The 20,810-nt window shown below is 38.1% G+C and overlaps 1 protein-coding gene across 1 annotated transcript in view; it reads right to left on the bottom strand.

The window, feature by feature from the left end:
• Nucleotides 1-20,810, bottom strand: part of COPG2 (COPI coat complex subunit gamma 2) — a 524,466-nt gene that overhangs the window by 362,720 nt on the left and 140,936 nt on the right. The window contains exons 12-20 of the mRNA XM_064289731.1: nt 18,159-18,347; nt 13,806-13,901; nt 13,242-13,485; nt 11,967-12,042; nt 10,998-11,101; nt 10,292-10,417; nt 9,141-9,203; nt 8,449-8,588; nt 7,661-7,832 (exon numbers count right to left, since the gene is read on the bottom strand). Of these exons, the coding sequence (XP_064145801.1) occupies nt 7,661-7,832; nt 8,449-8,588; nt 9,141-9,203; nt 10,292-10,417; nt 10,998-11,101; nt 11,967-12,042; nt 13,242-13,485; nt 13,806-13,901; nt 18,159-18,347 (1,210 nt within the window). The remainder of the gene's footprint in view (nt 1-7,660; nt 7,833-8,448; nt 8,589-9,140; nt 9,204-10,291; nt 10,418-10,997; nt 11,102-11,966; nt 12,043-13,241; nt 13,486-13,805; nt 13,902-18,158; nt 18,348-20,810) is intronic.

The raw sequence follows: 20,810 nt of genomic DNA, 5'->3' as shown, positions 1-20,810 counted from the left end.
AAAGCAGGCGAGAGAACCTTTTGATTTGGTGAGGAGTTCCAAGTCAGCAAGGAGGCCAACAAGGAAAAAGAGAAAGCTAAATAAACAGTTCCCAAACTGGGAAGCAGCAGTCAAGAAATCAAAGATGCACTGCACTGGGCAAGTCTGCTACAAAGGACCTCTTTAAAGTGTTGAAAAGCAAAGATGGTACCTTGAAGACTAAGGTGCGCCTGACCCAAGCCATGGTATTTTCAATCCCATCATATGCATGTGAAAACTGGACAATGTATAAGGAAGACCGAAGAAGAGTCGATGCCTTTGAATTGTGGTGCTGGCGAAGAATATTGAATATACCATGGACCGCCAAAAGAATGAACAAATCTGACTTGGAAGAAGTACAACCAGAATGCTCCTTAGAAGCAAGGAAGGGCGAGACTGCCATACTTTGGACATGTTGTCGGGAGGGATCAGTCCCTGGAGAAGGACATCATGCTTGGTAAAGTACAGGGTAAGCAGAAAAGAGGAAGACCGTCAATGAGATGGATTGACAGAGCGGCTGCAACAATGGGCTCAAGCATAACAATGATTGTAAGGGTGGCACAGGACTGGGAAGTGTTTCATTCTGTGGCACATGGGGTCGTTATGAGTTGGAACTGACTCAACGGCACCTAACAACAACAACAAAACTGGGAACGCTGGTAGATCTCAGGGGGCAGATCAATGGCATTGTAGTATTCAGCTCAGATTATGTGAAGTAGGAGCAGAGAAGGGAAAGAAACAAAAGGACCAGGATCCTTAGGGGAAAGTGAGGAAAAGGGTCACAATGACTTGGGTTGAACAGAGGAAACGGAACAGAGGAAACGGGACAGAGATGCACATGAAGATGCAACCCAAATGACAACTGCCGAAGGTAACCTCAGGGATTTCAGGATGGGCACATGTGGACTGAGTGTAGTCTGTTGGTACGAAAAAGGCGCTTGCAAATGGTAAAGTGTGGGTGGGAATAAACCTTGATGGGCTTTTTGCAAAGATTACTGAATCATGGATTACTGAAAGCATGGATTCAGTATGGAGGTTTGGCATTAGGTGGAAAGACTATACAGAGGCAACGGGGGAAGGAGGGGAAAACCTGACAAAACTGGTATGTGAGAGGTACAGTCCATGAAATTACTGTCCCTAGCAAACTGGCACAGAGGGAGCAAGGGAAGTATGGAGAGAGGTTTGCTGTTGAGGAAGCTTAATGCAGAGGCTAACCCATGGGGAAAAAAAGAGAAGAGAATGGAGCATGGTACACAAGAAAGAAGATGGTCCTACAATCTGAATATGGTGTTTTGAGAAGGTAGTGTGGCCTACAAGAAAGGAGGAACAAGGGGGGAACTGCACGGTCTCACTAGGGAGTAGTCGGGAAAGTTCAAATGGCAGGGATGTGCCATGGTGCTCCACTAAGATGAAATGGAAGTAAAGGTGGTGAGAAGAGGACAAAGGCGAGGAAATGGGTGAATGGTTTGTAAAGGACTGAGTGAAAGCACTTGTTTAAATGGAGAGAAGATGAAGAAAAGTTGGCGTGGGAAAGCCTAAAGGAAACGAGTCTCAAAGGGAGTCACCAGGATCAAGGGAATGATGTTGTATTGGGACTCATGGTCAAGTGTAGGGAGTGTCAAGCCATGTTGCCGATTCTGTGACTGAGAAGGCTTGAGGAGGAAAGCTGAGGGAGAAGGGAGTGGTGATTTAAGGCAGATGGGTTGTGTGGATGTTAGGAGACAGCACTGGATGGGGTGTCCACGCTTAAAAAAAGGGGGGCAAAAGAGAGGGAAGACAACATTGGAAGAGAGCATCTTGAAAAGAGATGAATGCTATGTAGGTGAAGAAGGAAAGAAGGTAGGGGAACCAGAGTACCCATCCAGAGAGAGCTCTCTGCAAAGCAGGAACATAAGTACATCTGAGGGTGTTTGCATTAGGCTTGGGATCAAGCGTCTGTGGAAAACAACAATGTTCTGTGGAAAGGAAAAAGGCAGGAGGACCATGGGAAGAACCTCCCTAAGAACTTTGTCTGAAGAGTTTGAAATAAAAAGTTTGCATGCAAAAATAAAAAGAACACAGGCAACACAATTTGTTGGGACCTTTTCTAAATAAAACTGGAGACTGTATCCTTAGGGACATGAGTATAGTTTCATGGGCAAAGTGTGTGGATTCAGCAGCCACAGCTCTTAACTACACCACCAGGATTTCCATGTCTAAACCAAGGAGGACCAGTTGGGTTGAGCAGCACATGGGGGCACCAAGAAGGAAGCACACAGCAGAGAAAACTACTGAATCCAGCCAAATGATTCACAGATGGTGTCTGAGAGAATGCTGCAGCCTTGAGGTATGAGAGTAATTTGCCATGCAGCAAAGTGACAACCCAGGAGAAACAGTAACATTGGCCCCAAAAGCTATGAGAAATTTGGAAAACATGGAAGAGTATGATAGTCAAGAAGTGGTCTGGAGGATTAGAAGAACGAGGAAGAGCAGAACAAGGAAGACAAATGACGGAGCCCAGTGGCTAAAAGAGGCTTGTTTAGAGGTTTGGGGAACATGCTCACCAGGAGAGGCATGGCCAAGAAATGAGGGAGGGAATGAAAATGGAGGAACCTTACTCCTCAAATTGGGTAAAGTGCATGATGAAGACAATGGAGAAAAAGGGTACTACATGAGTAAGACACGTGGAGTCAACGAGAGGTGGGATGAGACCAAAGCAGATTGGAGTTATTGAAGTTGTAGCACCTTGGAAATGTTGAAGACAAGTATGGGACTGAATGGGCATTTCAGGTGATGAAAGGTCAGAGAGATGGCAAAAGAGAAAATGACTGTTGCCAAAATGGCAGAATGGAAAATTAGGATGGCTAGGGGTAAAAATTCAGACAGCCAAAGGGTTCAGTACAGTAGGCTGGGGACAAAGAAGCTGGAAATGGTGGCAGCAGTGAGGGCAGGTCAAGAAGGAATTATATATCCATGAAAAGATACTGAATCCATTGATTGGCACGGAGATGATAGGGGCTGTATGGATGGATGTGTCAGATGAAGCAGAGTCTCTCTCCAACCTAAAAATGGGACGAAATGCCCAGGGGTGGCTGTGCACCATTCATGTTACCTCTAGCATGCACAGAGTCAGTTGGAGGCAGGCAGACATCAGAGGGCAGTAGGTGGGATCTGAGTTGGGAGGGAACTTTACGAATTTGTGATGGATTTACAGTTGGTAATGGGGCTAATGAGGAAAAGGTGAAAGCAGAATAAAAGTTCCAAATTGGGTACATCTGTAGATGTTAGAAAGTCAAGACTTCTGAAAGCAAATATTTCTGTACGCAATATAGAATGTGTTGGAAATCAAGAGGATGGCAATGTTTTCAGCATTGAGAGCTGGTCAAGGAGGGAGCACGCACATACTCACAAACGACTACTGCGTCCATCTGAACGACAGCGAGATGGTGGTGAAAGAAGCATGGGCAGTACACACAAGGCAGGATTTTCTCCAAGCCAAAAGTGGGAAAAAGAGGAAATGAATGAATATGAAGCATCTATTTTGGATTGGCAGCAATAAAGATTACTGATATCGATGACGATGGAACTAAAAGGGAACAACAAAAAGGACAGAATGGTGGGTCACAAGTACACACATAGGGAATGACAGACATTTGAGTGTGGTTGACGGGAAGGCAGAAGGGGTTCAAGGTGAATGAGGAGGTGAATAAGGAGGTCTCAGACTTGGAACCCTGGCAGTTCTCACAGTGGGTCAAATTGGAGAAATACTGATTTTTCTAAGGCCTGCTTAAACAAACGCTAGTAAGTACTTTTCTATCAATCCTGCTTCTTTTTTTCCTCACATTTGAGTAAAAATTCAGATGGAATGGCTTGGCTTGGAAGAATGCAAAGTTTTATCAAAGGTATCAATATGGATCCCAGTGAGTGTATGGAAGTAAGCCAAAGTTAAAGAGTCTTAATTGAAGTTGTGGACCCAGTACAGAATGTTGGGAGCAAATATGGTTAACATTCAAGAAAACATGGATGGGGGAGTACAGATTCAGAGAAGAGTTCTGAACCTGTTAGACTGCTAAGGGACTTTGGTTAAGATGGAGATTTAAAGACTTGTAGGCAGAAAATTGAGAACTGAATTGTGTATGAAAGAATGATGAATTATGATACGGGAAATGGTATCCTTAATGAAAAACAGGGGAAAAAACTCACATACATGTACTATTAAACTGGATCCTGGTATGGATATTTTCTGTTCAAGGCTGTCTTAAAATGAGTTATTTTAATTTGTTAAAATGGTTCCAGATGATGAAAAATATGATGAAGCCCGATAAGACAATAATAAAAGGAATATAGGTATTAGAACGCTCTGACGACATAGTAGAACAAAACATTAAATAAATGGTAGGGGCATTACAGAGGTCCAAAGTGGGGAAAAACGGTAGAATGTTGCATATATAAGACATACTGTTTCCAGTACAAAACATATTTAGAGGAGAGAAGGTTGCTCAGTGAAAATGTATGCTAAGAAGAAGTGCAGCCCTGAACATTTTTCTAAAATTTTTGAGTAAAGGAGTAATTCTGGGAGGACAAAAGATAATAAATAGGACCAATTAGATTGAGACCTTGGATATCAACTCTTTCAAGATGTTCCCATGATTTGAGGGAAGGAGATATGGTACTATCTTGATAGGCTAAAGCAAGTTTTTTCTAATGGGGTAAATTTTTGTTCATTTATAAAAGGGGAAAGCAAGAGAAATGGGAAAATTTAAAAATACAGGAAAGAAAAGAGTAATTGATAGAACTTTTTGAAGAAGACTGGAGGGTATGTTTCTTTTGAACCTGTGAGAGACTTGGTTTTAGAGAGAATAAAGGGAGAAAGTAGATAGTTTCAGAAATGAAAAAATACTAGCTTCCAATTATTGGGGTAAAGTTTACTATGTGTCTGGTGGATAAAGGGAGAAAGTAGATAGTTTCAGAAATGAAAAATACTAGCTTCCATTTATTGAGGTAAAGTTTACTATGTGTCTGGCACTGTAGTTAATACATGCACCTTACTTCATTTCATTTCATTTCATTTCATTTCATTGTTACAACAGTCTGAAGAAGCTTAACAGGTCAAGTGTGTAACACCCAAGATCTCACAGGATGTAGCAGAGTCAGAATTCAAATCCAGATCTGTCTGCTCACAAAATCTATATTCTTTTCTGTTAGGCCATTTAGGGTTTTCAAGTTCAACTTCAGATCACAACTAATTATTTATATTTTTTCCCCACGATTTAAGGAAAAATTTTCTTTTTTTCCTGAGATGAGACAAGTAGAGGTGATGTCTAGATCTTAGGTGATTGGTAAAACGTGGAATGTCTGCGATGGGAAATTACAAAAAAGAAAATGGGTAAAGGACTGCTTTTTTACCATCTATGCCCTGGTATTTCATGTCTTTTCATTATATAGCAAAGACTGGATTGGCCATAGATTAAAAATTTTAGAATTTCTGACAAAGACTAAAGAGTAGGAAGGAGTTCATTTTTAAGCAGGTATATGATGGACCAAATATAAACAGACCACTAACAAAATTTTAAAAGTTCAAGCATTGAGACAAAATTCCATTTCATTTCTCCAAGATCCAATGACAAGAGTTTGTAACTAAATTTTAGCACTGACCAGGAAACCCTATGAGTTTAACAAAAAAGAAAATGCTCCAAATGTCACATTTTTATCAACAAAAAACGAACAAACAAAAGAGTCCATAGCTAGCAGACCAAAGGTTGAAACCTCTGGGCTAATCTGTGAAATCTGTGTTTTAAAAAGAAATGTACTCTGTAGTAAACAGGCAAGAAAACCTTCCCTCTTTTCCTTTCTCGGTGGAAATGTTTTCTGTTTGTTTTTTTTCCCTGTATTGTATGTAATTTCTGTAATTTCAATATTGTTGTTTTATGTATTCTGACACTGTAAAATTGTATTTATTGGATTTTGTTAAGACGACACCCTGGGATGTGGGGCACCTGAGTTATCTATCAGTTATCGAACTGAACCTGGAGAAATGGGAGGAATTGTATTCTCAGTGGGAGGAGCTTGATTATTCAATGGGTTCAGCATGTCCCTTCCTTCGGAAATTAAGTGGTGAAATAATGGCATCCCTTAAAAAACAGAGACTTAGTGAGAAATAACTAGGGGGCAGAATTCTGAAACAAGGAGACATGGCTACTGGAAAAAACTGATCAAGTACACAATCTCCCAGGATGACAGAAAAAGCCACAGGGCTGCATTAAGACTAGGCCCAGATACTAGCTTGGAACAACGGTCAATCAAACTAGCTTTACTCAAGAGTACGGCCAGCTTAACTACTGGCTAGTGGACATACTTCAGACAAAGCTAACCAAAGAGAAAAACAGACCAGGAGAGAAAGTGAAACTATAAGGAAATAGAACTAGAGAAACCTCATAAAGGGACCAGGGAGGTAATTAAAGGTAACACAGCATGGCCTAAAGCTCAAAGGAGAATTATTGGAGGCCTGACAGGAAAGTGCCTTCCTACCCAGGGTGTTATGGATCCAGGGTGGCTGCAGAGGAGAAGTGCAGTTCAGCCCAGGGCCAGAGGGAACAACCTGGGATTCAGACCCAGCAGTGGTGCCAACTTGAATCTACCTCGTGCTAGAGTCTGAGTAGCCTGGTCTATCATCCAACACAGCCAAGACTGGGCAGGGACTCCCAGGAAGCAACACCAAAGGAGGGAGTTGGGAGAGGGGCAAAAAGAAAGCAGGTTAAGCCCCGGTTGTAACTGAATGATGACCAGAGATAACTATTTGCTAGTACTTTTACGGTTTCTTGTAACTCTGTAACTTCCCTAATATTTGTTAATTTTGTTAACCTCTATCTTTTTCCTGTACTTACTAGTAGTAAAAATTGTTGAAAATATAAATGTGATGTGTGTGCTTATTTCCGTGAAAATCGGGTAACGGCTGTGACTACCGGTGCTCTGCAGGGAATATGGGGAGAGAAGCATGCAGGTGGAAAATGGGGAAAAGAAATCAAGTTCAGCAGATACTGTTGTTGGCATTACCACTGGCCCTCTTTCAGGGCCATTTCTCTTTCACCACAAAGCAACAGTTTCAATCACCTCACTGGAATTACTGCATGCAGGTCAAGTAGAAATTACAAAGCCTTTCTCAAATGTGGATACACAATGATTGGCTAAGACACTCATTAGGGTGAGAGTTGCTTACAGACACCAGCCACAGATAAGCAGACCCTCAAACATGGTATATTCTAAAATGCCAAGAATCTACCAGATAGCCAAATCTTTAGGATGCCCCGGAAAGAAACATCAGGTAGAAGTAGGCCATGACCCCATGTAGGAGACGCTGGGTATATGAACCCTCACTAGTGGCTACATTGTTCCAACAGAAAGCCTGAATTCTTTTTTTGGGCTACCACCATATGCATGCAGTTTCTCTTTTCAAATTAAAGATGCAGCAAATTTTACTCAGAGGCTTAGTTTCAAAATTAACATTTCTGCAGCATAACCAATTTTATACCTAGTTGTATATAATCATATCATTAAATTCTGGAAAAGAACCACATTCTTCAACCCTGACAAATATTTTTTATGAGCTCAAGTGGTAATGCGTTCTTAATCATATGAGTATTTCTACCCGTCTGTGGGTCAGTACCTGCTGTAGGGTCATCATCAGGCAAATGAACAAGAGTGTAACATATTCCTGGTTGGTTGTAAGGGAGGCTGGGGGCTGGGATATGACCGAGCACTTCGTAGGAATCTGATGGTTCCATCTGCACTGTCACTTTCTCCAGCAGCTGGTCATTGAGAGTGTTGGTACAGTCAAACTGAAAAGTCAGCAAAAGGAAAAGCTGTGAAGGCCAAGGACTGTTTTCAAGCAAGTTGTTCCTTCCAATCCATTACTCACGACTCAATTCTGGCACCCGCTATACCTTCCTTTTCTACACAGCATAGCAGGTCTCCCAGGATTTTTCTTTGAGCAACAGAGATAGTCTTATTTTTAAGGTTTTTTTTGTATGTGTGTGTGGTTTGTTTATTCATCCATCAGTTTTCTCTCTTTCCTAAGACTCAACTCTACCAAACAAGATGGTAGGCATTTGATGGCAGTCTGCGAATCAATGTGAAACCTGAGTCCTTGGAACAACTCACTTAATTTACCCTGATGTTAAAAAATGATTATTTATTAATAGGTTATACTTTATGTTGTACAGCTTCTTTATACATTTCAGTTTTATGTACTTTTAGATTTTAACCATTAAAAATTACCCATTATATGAAATGATCTCTATAACTATAGAGTTAGGAAAGGAAACAGAAATTCTGCCAAGTTACTTCTCTATAAAAGGAATTAGAATCATAAACTCAATGAGAATTAATCTTTGTCTCCAAGCATACCAGTGTACACTAAATCCCTATAGGAGTCAATTATGGCATTTATCTCACCTGGAACACGACGTGATTGGTAAACATGTGTTTGATACAACGAACAAAATATTCTGTCTCTGCTTCTGTAAGTTGAACAGGCTCAGAAGACTTGAACAAGGGTCCTAGATTCATAAACTCAGGAATGGCAGCCAATTGTTCTAGTGAAAAAAAGGAAAGAAGGAAGAAAATAAGGTACTAAGAAAACAGGGAAAGATAATACTCTGGACCCTGAAAATATTAGTTTCCATAGTCTTACTACTAGTTGACTACTAACTACTGTTCAACTATTATTAACAATCAACTAGTATGTCCCCAGACTTTAGTGTCATAATCTTTTAAGAAGGCGAGTTTATATACTGAATTACCAAAAACAAGAAAAAAAGAAACTAAATTCCTAACTTCTTAAAATTTGAGTTCCCTGTGAACAAGCAAAATAGAGTCAAAACAACATTCCCAGGTAGCAAGCTAACAAATTGGAAAGTCCCATGGACTCTGAGTAGCCCCAACAACTGTAAACTAAAATAAGAACTGAAAGCTCTCTACCCAATCCTATAAAGGTTTCTTTAGTGATAATTAATCAAACTGAATAAAAGTAGTAGACTTCACTATATTTATAATGCCTAGAACGCAAGACTATTACTTTGACCCATCAAATCATATATAATGCCTAGAATGCAAGACTATTACTTCAACCCATCAAATCATCATACCTTGGAAAATGTCTTGCCTGGAAGGAGCCAACTTCTCTGGCTTATTAGCCACAAGTGTGATTTCTACAAAGACAGATATGAGGAACCAAGTGAGCTTCTACCCCACTATAAAATTAAAAAATGCAGACAGAAAGAGTTGAGGGCAGAAATTTCTAGCAGATATATATTGAGCTATTGCTAAATCATACCAATAGGTTCTCTGTCACCTTTCTTTCAGGATGCATGTATTTAATGATCATATTTTGTGAAATAATAAAGTAAAATCAAAACACTCATTGCCATCAAGTTGATTCCAAGTGATAGCCACCCTATAGGACAGAGCAGAACTGCCCCACTGAGTTTCCAAGGCTGTAATCTTTACAGAAGCAGACTGCTGCATCTTTCTCTTGTGGAGCAGCTGGTGAGTTCAATTTGCTGACTTTTCAGTTAGCAGCTGAGGACTTAAACCACTGCACCACCAGGGCTCCATTAATGATCATAATTTGTGAATAAAGTAAGCCCTAAAAATATACAATCTGCTTTAAATGGACTAGGATGTACAAAAAAATTACTCATAAAAGGAGAAACAATATATAAAGCAAATCTTCTCATGCTGCAAATAGGGAAAAATCACTTGTAGAGTGTCAACAGATAAAGTGTGAAAAATGATGAAAATGAAGCTTAAGATCCTTCATTCTCAGTCCGGTGTTCTAACTTTTTTTTTTATTATTATTATGAAGTTAGATATTCTTTGAGAATATTTTTTATGAGCTTGTCCTATACATTCATTCAAGATGAATTTCCAATCACAAAATTCATTAAGAGATTGCCAGCTTCAAGAAAAAAATCTACGAGGTGACAGACAGTATAACTACTGTTCTGAGGTACAAAACGGCAGCTAACTGCAGACGCTGCAATGCTTACGTAAACAGCATTAAAACAAAACAACTCTTATCCCGGGTCACATTTCACATTTTTGCTTTTATACAAACACCAGGAACTTTTTAAAAACCCCTAATTAAAAAAAAAAAAAAAAATCTTAGATCTGAAAGATTCAGAAGGAGTGACAGAATTAAAACCAAAAAAAATAAGCTAATAGTCATTGTCACCATCTGACTGGTGTAAAACTACTTATACTCAGAAAAACTAACAGAGTTAACAGTTCTCACTACCTGCTTTCTGTTCAAACACAGGAGCCATAGCAAGAGGAATAGATTTCATGTCAAAGGGCTTTTCTGAAGGCTCCAGTGTGTACTGGTGTAAAGCTTTTTCCATCCCTGGTACCGAGACTGTCAGACCTGTGACACACAGAGAAATCAGAGCATTATAAAATCTTGCCAACGTAGGATCCAGACAGGCTCAGATTTGTAATACACCTAAGCTTTCTGAAGGAAAAACAATATATAACCACAGACTTTATAACCTAAATAATTATAAATAAAGGCTATTATATAAAACTCTCCTATTAATTTCATTCAGGGCGACATAGGAGAAAATAAAACTTTTCAAGAAAACATGAGCACCTCCCAGGAAGAAAGCAACTTAGGCATGGGGAACAATGACAGCATAAGAAAAGGGAAAAACGGTAAACCCATTCAAGAGGAAGGGCAAGGAGAACCAGGAACAAGCGACGTTCTTTGGATCCTTACATAATTTAAGAAACATATTCTTGTAGATTATTTAATATAAATTACCAATACCCAATTAGAAAATATCTTTGTGAAGATAGGTTTCCCCTAGAAATTCAAATACATTCAAATATAAAAACCAAGCATTTTGCCTAGTAAAGGCAGCTCATATGCAAATCAGAAGATAAGCTTCCAAGACACCATTTGGGGAACAAAAGTACATTTGTCTACATCCTTCGCTCCCACTGACCATTGAAAATGTATGCTGCATTCAGTGCCATCTGCCTTTGCTGCAGCACGTTCAGGTAGAAGGTAGCTCTGTCCCGTACCTCATCATCTGTATCCATCATACACCTGTCCAGGGGAATGAGAAGGGCATGTCATAGCACCCCAAAGGTTTCAATTAGCTTTACCACCATACCCAAAGGATACAAGCCATGCCATATGATACTACCTTTATTAAAGACTCAACAATAGCCAACAGTGGATCCTAACGCGACCACAAATCTTGTGTAGCGTTCTGAATTACTAAAGAACTAGTGTCATTATGTCAGAAGCTCTAGTTAGTAGCCATTAAAATAAGAACACAATAACAAGAAACAGTAGTTTGGAATCTATTCTTGGATCTGCAACCACTTGGTCCAGGTAAAGATTTAGACTTCTCTATAATTATGAAATGGGAATAATATACTTTCCAAGAATACTAAAAAGACAAATAGCATTCAAATTCCAGGTGTTGTTACTACTCAAATGGTCATCTCTTTATTTAAACCAGCCAGCCTTTGGCTTGAAATTTATCTGCTTCAATCACAAGATGCAGTCACAGAGTGTGTGTGTGATTAAAGCACCTGGAGGCCATGGAAAGCTGCTATTTTCCACTCTGAATAGTAAATCACCTGGGCAGCCCCAGCAGATCGGCTCCAAGATCTCTTTGGAGTTAGCTCCTATTGTATAAATGAGGCATATGTATTTAGGTCACTTTCTCAAAATTATACAAAATAAATTCAAAGACAAATTTTATATATACCTAGTATATGAATACCATACATAATTACTAGAAGGAGAAAAAAGATGCCATTTGCCCATGACTTACCAAACCAACTCTTCTCTTAGGCCCTGCAATGCGTTGTGATATAGTACGATGAAGAATTCTCTGTTCAGCCATACAGAACTCTTATTTATTTAAAAACACAACAACAAAACACATTCTTTTACTTACCTTTGTAAGAGTACAAGGATGCTTGGAAGAAGATTCTCATTCTGAGCCCCAAATTTAGCTAAAGCACTCACAGCAGCTGTAATGAAGCATAAAATAAAGAAGCATAAATGTAGGTTTCTCAGAAATTAAACAATAATCATAAAAAGTAAACAGAAAAGCTCCCCCGCATTCAGTATGGGTAAACTCTCATTGTTGATCTTATTTCTTTGATACATTTATGCATAAACAGAATTTTGCAGGCCCAAGAGGGCTCTGAATTGGAAAGTCCTCCATGCAGTCAGGAAAAAGAATCATATATATTTCCTTTATGAGCTATCCTCCACCCTCAAATCTCTTACACTGGAGGTACTTAAGCCCTAATCTCAAACAACCAACCCAAGCATAAAAAGAAGCTATTATTAAAATTCACCTCATTCAACAAAATTTATTGTTCACCTACCTTTTGTCAGGAATTGCGCTTGGTGCTAGGGGTAGAGAGAGAAAAGACAGAGTCCCTGACCTTAAGAAGCTGTACTCTAATGGGGGAGACAGGTAAGTAAAGAGATCGTTACCATAGAGCATAGGAAGTCCATGGTAGAACTATACCCAGGACGCTGTGTGAGTACAGAGAAGGAAAGGAACTTAAAATAGAACTGGTAGACAAGAAGTAAGACAAGGAGTTGACCTTAGTGCCTGAACTAAATTTTGAAGAACAAGAAGAGCTGGCCAGAGGAGGAAGCCAGGAAAAGAGTGCTGGAGGCAGAAAGAATAAAAAGTACAAACGCCCTAAATCCAGAGAAGAAAGCCTGGTACAGTAAAGGTTGCTTCAAGTTTATCTGAGAGGTGAAGAAAAGATCGAAAGAGGGATTCTATTTTCAATGGGAGAGACTTAGTTTGTAAGCTAAGGGAAGGAACCATTAAAGAGAAAGTGAAAAAAAAAAAATCCTAAAACCAGTTTAGAAAGTCACTTAAAAATACACACATTTAGGGCTATAACTCCGAAAAAAATGTGTGATGCCATCATAGTATTCCTATGATACGGAAAGGCAAGAGTTCTTTGTGTCTAAGGCAGAAATTAGGATGGTAATTGGAGAGCAGAGAAGAGCTATGTATCTGGGACCTAAGTATGCTCCATGATCCCACCAACAAATAGACCTTGCAGCTTCATTTTCCACTTCCATTACCACCCCCCTGAGTCGACTGCAACGGGTTTGGTTTTTTGTTTTTTGGGTTTTTTTGAGGTAAGCATTTCAAAAGATCAGCAATTAGATCATCATGAGTGTTCCAATGACTCACCAGCTCTGATAGCCTCGTTCTCCAGGACAACCCTGTTAAAAATAAAGCGGATGTACTTGGAGGGGACAGGAGTTCTGGGGCCCTCTTTGCCCAACAAGTGAAGAATCTTAGTCGCCAGAACAGTGTGTTCACAGTCTTCGATGAATTCACAAAGGTGGGCTAGCCCTGATTCTTTACTCTCTGGGTTTTCCTCCACAATGCTGATTATGCAGTCCACAATGGCCCGCTTGTATTCAAAGCCTCCCTGGCAAAAAAGTAGATAAAATTACCATTCATTCTAAGTATACTTTTTTGGAGAAATGCTTACACTCTAAGTTTTATGTTTACAGTGTTCAAACTTCATTTCTACCCTTTATGAAAGAAGCAATAGTATTTTTTTCTCGAAGTGGGAAAGCCAAAGCAATAGCATGTTTAGTGATGATAAGAGAGCAACCAGAATTAAGCACAGCACTTGAGAGACACACTAAGATCATAAAGAAATCTGCTTAAAATACTATGGTATTTAATGGGAGTCCTGAGAATTTCTGAGCGCAACTCCCTATGACTAAGAAGTAGTCCACCTACATCATCTCTGAGCATGTTGGAGAGGAAAGTCATCATGACACCGTGCTTCCGAGGGTATTTCTGACAGAGAGCACTAATTGCCTGTACAACCACCACCTGTAGAGAAAGAAACAGAAAAAAATTCATCTTTACAATTTTAGCTACTAAGCATACTTTCCCTCTTATTTACCACAAGACGGCACTGCGGTTACCTAAAGTGACAAAAGTGGTTCTTCATGAAAGAAGAGCAAAGCGACTGCAAAGGAAAACAAAAAAGGCAATGTAAAAATAAAGCTCAGTCAGGAGACCCCATCCCTCTACCCCAAAGAAATAGCATAAAATTATTAAAGTGAACAGTAAATATAAAAAGATTAAACAGACTGATTTTCACAGAAGAAACAGAGAAAGTTATCGAGGAACTATTTCACAAAAGAACACTAGGCTAAATGGTTTCTAGGAGAATTTGACCAAAATTTTAGGGACCAGTGTCAAGAACTTTTACCCTACTTGCAAGCTAACAATTTCATGGCCTAACGACTGCCTACCACAATTTCATGGATGCTAGCAGAAAACATAGGAGTCTGGGTCAGATATGAAACACCATTAATTATTCACAGCAATAGCGGCAGCCAGAGTATCAGCATTTGGGGGCCTGTTCCCTGAGCCCAAAGGCACTCTGGTGGTGCAGCAGTTAAGTGCTCGGCTACTAACAAAAAGGTCAGCAGTTCAAACCCACCAATCATTCCATGGGAGAAAGATGTGGCAGTCTGCTTCCATAAAGATTATAGCCTTGGAAACCCTATGGGACAGTTCCACTCTGTCCTATAGGGTTGCTGAGTTGGAACTGACTTGATGGCAACAGATTTTTTTATTAGTGGGTTCCCTGAACCCCAATTCCCACAGTGTAATATAACGAGGGCCAGATAATAGCTGCACCCATAGTAGGCTGCTTTACAGGAGAAGAACCCTGAGCTGTGGAGACTGAGTGTTTTATAATGGGCAGTAAGTATGCCAGCCCTTTGGTCTGAAGGGAAGCATTCTCTTTATTACACTGCAGAGTGAGCATGTGTACCCTTCATTCCAGAGGAAGCACTATCTCTATCTTCCAGGGCTGTAAGGAAACCTGGCCTTTCCTATAGAGGGAGACACTATATCTATCTTCCAGGGCTGGAAGATATCTTTCACTACACAGATGGAGCAAAGCTGGGATAGTTGGGAACAGAGGGCAGTTAGTGCCTAACGGGCAAGATGTGCAGAAATGCAAAAGATTCATTGAGAATTGTCTCCCAACAACCAGGTGGTCCCAAATCTATATACATTGTTTCAGAGCATAGAAAATGAAGGGAAAAAATTCAAAGTCTTTTTTATGAAAAACTCTTTTTACAATCCTTAAACCTAATAAAGATGGGATATACTCACCCCCCCAAAAAAAATTACAAACCAAACTCACTTACGAATATTGATGCAAAAATTCTAAGTAGAATATTCAAAACAGACTCCAATACTATATCAAGAAAATGATACACCATGCTGAAATGGGATTTATACCAAGAATGCAAGGATGGTTCAATATTAGAAAATTAATTAATGTAATTCACCATATTAATGAGCCTAAGAAAAAAAATCCATACACTTATATCCATAGATGTTGAAAAGTCTTTGATAAAATCCAATACAGAGTCCTAATAAAAATTTTTGAGAAAACAGGAATGGATGGATACTTCACTAACATAATAAAATATATATACTTCAGTTCTAATGCCAGCATCTTATTTAATGAAAAACTCCAGAGGCATTCCTATTAGGGTCAGAAACAAAGCAAGAATGCCCACTATCTCCATTATCATTTAACAATACTATGGAGATATTAGCCGATGCATTTAGATAAGAAAAAAAAAAATTAGAGGAATAAGAACTGGAAAACGCCATTTACAGATGACATTGATAGTATACCTGGAAACCCTTAGAGAATCAATGATAAAACTAACTCAATAAAATAATTCAACAAGGTAGTGGGACATAAAATTAACATACAAGAACAAAAATATTCATATACATCAATAACAACCAGTTAGAAGATGTAACAGATGAGAAAATCCCATTTATAACACCAACAATAAAAAGATAAAATACTTAGGAATAAGCATTTAAAAAACTGCATATTCAAAACTGATATAGAAATATTATAAAGCATACCTGAAAGACACAAAGACTTGAACAAATAAAACGACATCCCTACTTCTTGGTTAGAATGTCTCAACATAATCAAGGTGTCTGTTCTCCCCTAACTTATAAATCTAATGTGATCCCAATAAAAATGCCAATGTAATGCTTTATGAAGCAGAAATAGACCCAAGTTTAGGATATGACAAAGATGATATCTCAAATCACTGGGAACAAAATGGTCTTTTAAATAAAAATTTTTGGACCACTGGATAGCCATTGGAAAAGATAAAATTAGAGTCATTTCTCACACCACATACAATAATAAACTCCAAAGGATCAGAGACTTAAATGTAAAAAATGAAGCTACATGAACTAGAAGAGAACATGAGTAAATTCCTTCATAATTTAAAGGGAAAGTCTTTCTTCTTATGGCTCAAAAGTCAAATGCAATAAAATAAAAGTGATAAATTTGACTACATGAAAATTAGTGTATATGACTGAAATTTCATCCTGGTTCCAAAAGTAAATCACTGGGTTGAAAGACTGTACATCTCTCAATTTACTAGATGATGCCACATTATTTTCAGAAATAGTTGTATACAGGTATATAAGGGTTTCCACTGCTCAACATCTTCACTAACAATTCTTTGGTATGCTACATATTTTTTAATGTTCTAAAACTGAAATCAGTTTTAAAAACCGAAGGCCTATTTTTACACAGCGTGAGAGCTAAGATGGTTTCTACATTTTTAAAGAGCTGTAAAAACAACATATAAGAATATGCAACAGACAGATATTACTGGCCCACAAAGCCTAAAATGTTTACTATGTGGCCCTTTACAGAAAAAGTTTGCCAAGTCTTGTTCTAAAACATTATCCTTATCAAAACCATTCTCCCTATCATTCCAGTTTATTTTATAAACAGCAGGAAAAATGACCTTTATAACCTGCCAAAGTTCTGCAAAGATTCAAACTGTCCACGGCTAAGTTTGTTTTTTAAAAGTCTAGATATATACTAGGGCCAGTCATACTTCTTGAATATTCTAGAATTAAATAAGTACGAAACAATAATATCTTTCTCCTTTCATTCTTCTAGCTGAATTTATTGTTCTTTTGATGATCTCTGACATACTCTCACCAGTTCTATTCAACACTGTATTGGAAGTTCTAGCCATTGCAATAAGGCAAGAAAAACAAAGAAAAGGCACTTAACTGGAAATGAAGAAGTAAAACTGTTCCTATTCGCAGATGACATGATTGTTTAAATAGACAATCCTAAGGTATGTATATAACAACTAGAACCAATAAGGTCAAAAAAACCAAATTAATATAGAAAAAAAACCTAAGTATTTCTTATATACTAGCACCAAATAAATCAAAATTCTAAAAAAAAGAATAAAAAAGCATAAAATACCTACATATAAATTTAACAAAAGGTATGCAAGACCTCTAGAGTAAAAGCTACAAAACATTGCTCAGGGAAACTAAAGAAAACCTAAACAAAGGGAGTGATATACCATATTCATGAATCAGAAGAATTAATATCATTAAGATGTCAGTTCTCCCGGAATTGGTTTACAGATTCAACATGATCCCAATCATAATCCTAGCAGGCTTTGTTTTATAGAAATCGATAAGCTGGTTCAAAATTTTATATGAAAATGCAAAGGAACTAGAATATTGAAAAAGAAAAAGAAAGTTGGAAAACTTACACTACTTGATGATTAAGTAGTACCATACAGTTATATTAATCAACACAGTGTAGTACTATCATAAGGACTGACAAATAGATCAAAGGAACATGAAAAAGAGGCTAGAAATACACCTACAATTATATGGTTCTCTGCTTTTCAGACAAAGATGCCAAAGCACTCCAATGAGGAAAGGGAAGTCTTTTCAACACATATGCTGGAACAACTGGATATGGAAAAAACTGAACTTATCACACATAATATACAAATATTAATTCAAGTTGTATCACTGACCTCAGTGTAAAACCTAAAACCATAAAGCACTTAGGAAAAAAACATGACAGAATATCTTTGTGACTTGGCGATAGACAAAGGACAGAAAGCAATAACAGTAAAAGAAAAAAATGATATATTAGACTTCATAAAAATTAACTTCTGCTTATCAAAAAACACTGTTAAGAAAATAAATAGGCAAGACATACACTGGGAGAAAGCATGATCATATTTATACTCTTACCTTGAACTCATCTGAGATTTCAGATACAAAAGAAGATATCTGCTTCATGAGCCTGTCCACACTGCTCTCACTTCCTGTTTTGAGGAGTGTAGTAATGGCCAGGGTAGCAATGCTTCGGTTTGAGTCTGTGATCAAGTTCTCTAAGTCCAGATTGCAGGCAGTAACAGCAGAGGGATGCTTCATTGCCACCTTGTGGAAGGGCAAGAAAAAAAAGTTAAGCAAACTGCTGTTGATAAAGGCCAGATTTTAAAAAATAAACAAAAACAAAAATACTCATTAAGGTAAGTGGTTTTTTTTTTTAATCTCTATGAGACAATACAGACTTAAAGTAATTGTTTCAAGTAAAATGTATGCCATTTGATAAATGATTAACTGCCACTATATAGCACAGCACTCTCTCTTAGGTTCCTATAACTTTTATAACAATATTACAGTCTGCCTTTTACTATAATTACCTTGTTTTTCATTATAGTTAGTAGTGTCCTTGTGTTGACTCCACTAAACATCAGGATCCCTGAAAAAGGGAGCTAGTGTGGTAAACACTGCTCAGCAAACATTGTTAATTATCACTTGGAAAACACTTCCGTTTTTAACAAGCCAACTCCAGCCAAACTGGCTTACTTATGGTCACCAAAACATGTCATGCTCCTGCTTCCTTGCTTTTGTTCATGTTCCACCTCTTTGCCTATTCCAATATTGGTACAGGATCCCTCACCCACAATTGTGAAATCCAGCACACTCTGTAAACTAAAGTATTGGCATCAAAATTCATTTAACAGCATAACGTGACCTAAACTGATGTAAAACTATTTAAGTCCTAATTTATCCCGCTTAATGAAGGCAGTCATATGTTTTGTGCAGCAATATGGATATGTCTTTATTTCACAACATAGAAAAGGATGGAATACTCCCAAACTCATTCTATGAAGCTGGCATAGCCCTGATACCAAAACCACTACTAAAAAAGAAAATTACAGACCAATATCCCTCATTAAGATAAACGTAAAAATTCTCGATAAAATCCTAGCCAAAAGAATTCAAAACCATTTCAAAAAAATAATTCACCATGACCAAGTGGGATTCATACCAGGTATGCAGGGATGATTCAATATTAGAAAAACAATCAATGTAATCAATCACATAAATAAAACAAAATACAAGAATGACATGATCTTATCAACTGATGCAGAAAAGGCATTTGACAAAGTCCAACACCCATTCGTGATAAAAACTCTCAACAAAAATAGGAATAGAAGGAAAATTCCACAACATAATAAAGGGCATTTATACAAAGCCCATAGCCAACAGCCAACATCATCCTAAATGGAGAGAGCCTGAAAGCATTTCCCCTAAGAACGGGAACCAGACAAGGATGCCCTTTATCACCACTCTTACTCAAAATTGTGCTGGAGGTCCTAGCCAGAGCAATTAGGCTAGAAAAAGAAATAAAGGGCATCCAAATCAGTAAGGAAGAAGTAAAAGTATCTCTATTTGCAGATGATATGATCTGAAACACAGAAAACCCCCAAAGAATCCATGAGAAAGCTATTGGAACTAACAGAAAATTTCAGCAAAGTATCACGATATGAGGTAAATATACAAAAATCAGTTGAATTCCTTTACACCCACAAAGAGAACATCAAAAAGGAAGTCACCAAATCAACACCATTTACCATAGCCCCCAAAGAAGATAAAATACTTAGGAATAAATCTAACCAGAGACGTAAAAGACCTATACAACAAAAACTACAAGACGCTGCTGCAAGAAACCAAGAGAGACCTACATAAGTGAAAAAACATACCTCACTCATGGATAGGAAGACTCACCATTAGGAAAATGTCTACTCTACCCAAAGTGATCTACAGATACAACGCAACCACGATCCAAATTCCAATGGCATTTTTTAATGAGATGGAGAAACAAATCATCAACTTCATATGGAAAGTGATGAAGCACCAGATAAGTAAAGCATTACTGAAAAAGAACAACACTGTGGGAGGCCTCACACTACCTGATTTTAGAATCTATTATAGCAGCACACTAGTCAAAACAACCTCGTACTGGTACAACAACAGATACATAGACCAATAAACAGAATTGAGAATCCAGACATATATTCATCCACCTATGAGCAGCTGATATTTGACAAAGGCCCAAAGTCCATTAAATGGGCAAAAGACAGTCTCTTTAACAAATGGTGCTGGCATACCTGGATATCCATCTGTAACAAAATGAAACAATACCCATACCTCACACCATGCACAAAAACTAACACAAAATTGATCAAACACCTAAATATAAACTCTAAAATGATAAACATCATAGGAGAAAAAAATAGGGACAACACTAGGAGACCCTAATACATGGCATAAACAGAATACCAAACATTACTAACAATGCACAAATACCAGAAGAGAAACAAGATAACTGGGAGCTCCTAAAAATCAAACACCTATGGTCATCCAAAGACTTCAAAAAAAGACTCAAAAGACAACACACAGACTGGGAAAAATTTTTGGCTATGACAAATCCGATCAGCATCTAATCTCTAAAATCACAGATGCTTCAAAACCTAAACAACAAAAAGTCAAATAACCTAATTAAAAAATGGGCAAAGGGGAGGTGGGGCCAAGATGGCAGAATACACATAT

This window comes from Loxodonta africana, chromosome 8 (genome assembly GCF_030014295.1).
Source record: "Loxodonta africana isolate mLoxAfr1 chromosome 8, mLoxAfr1.hap2, whole genome shotgun sequence".
Classification (NCBI taxonomy): domain Eukaryota; kingdom Metazoa; phylum Chordata; class Mammalia; order Proboscidea; family Elephantidae; genus Loxodonta; species Loxodonta africana.
The sequence above is the reverse complement of the archived record's forward strand: the minus strand, read 5'-3'. Positions and strand labels throughout refer to the sequence as shown.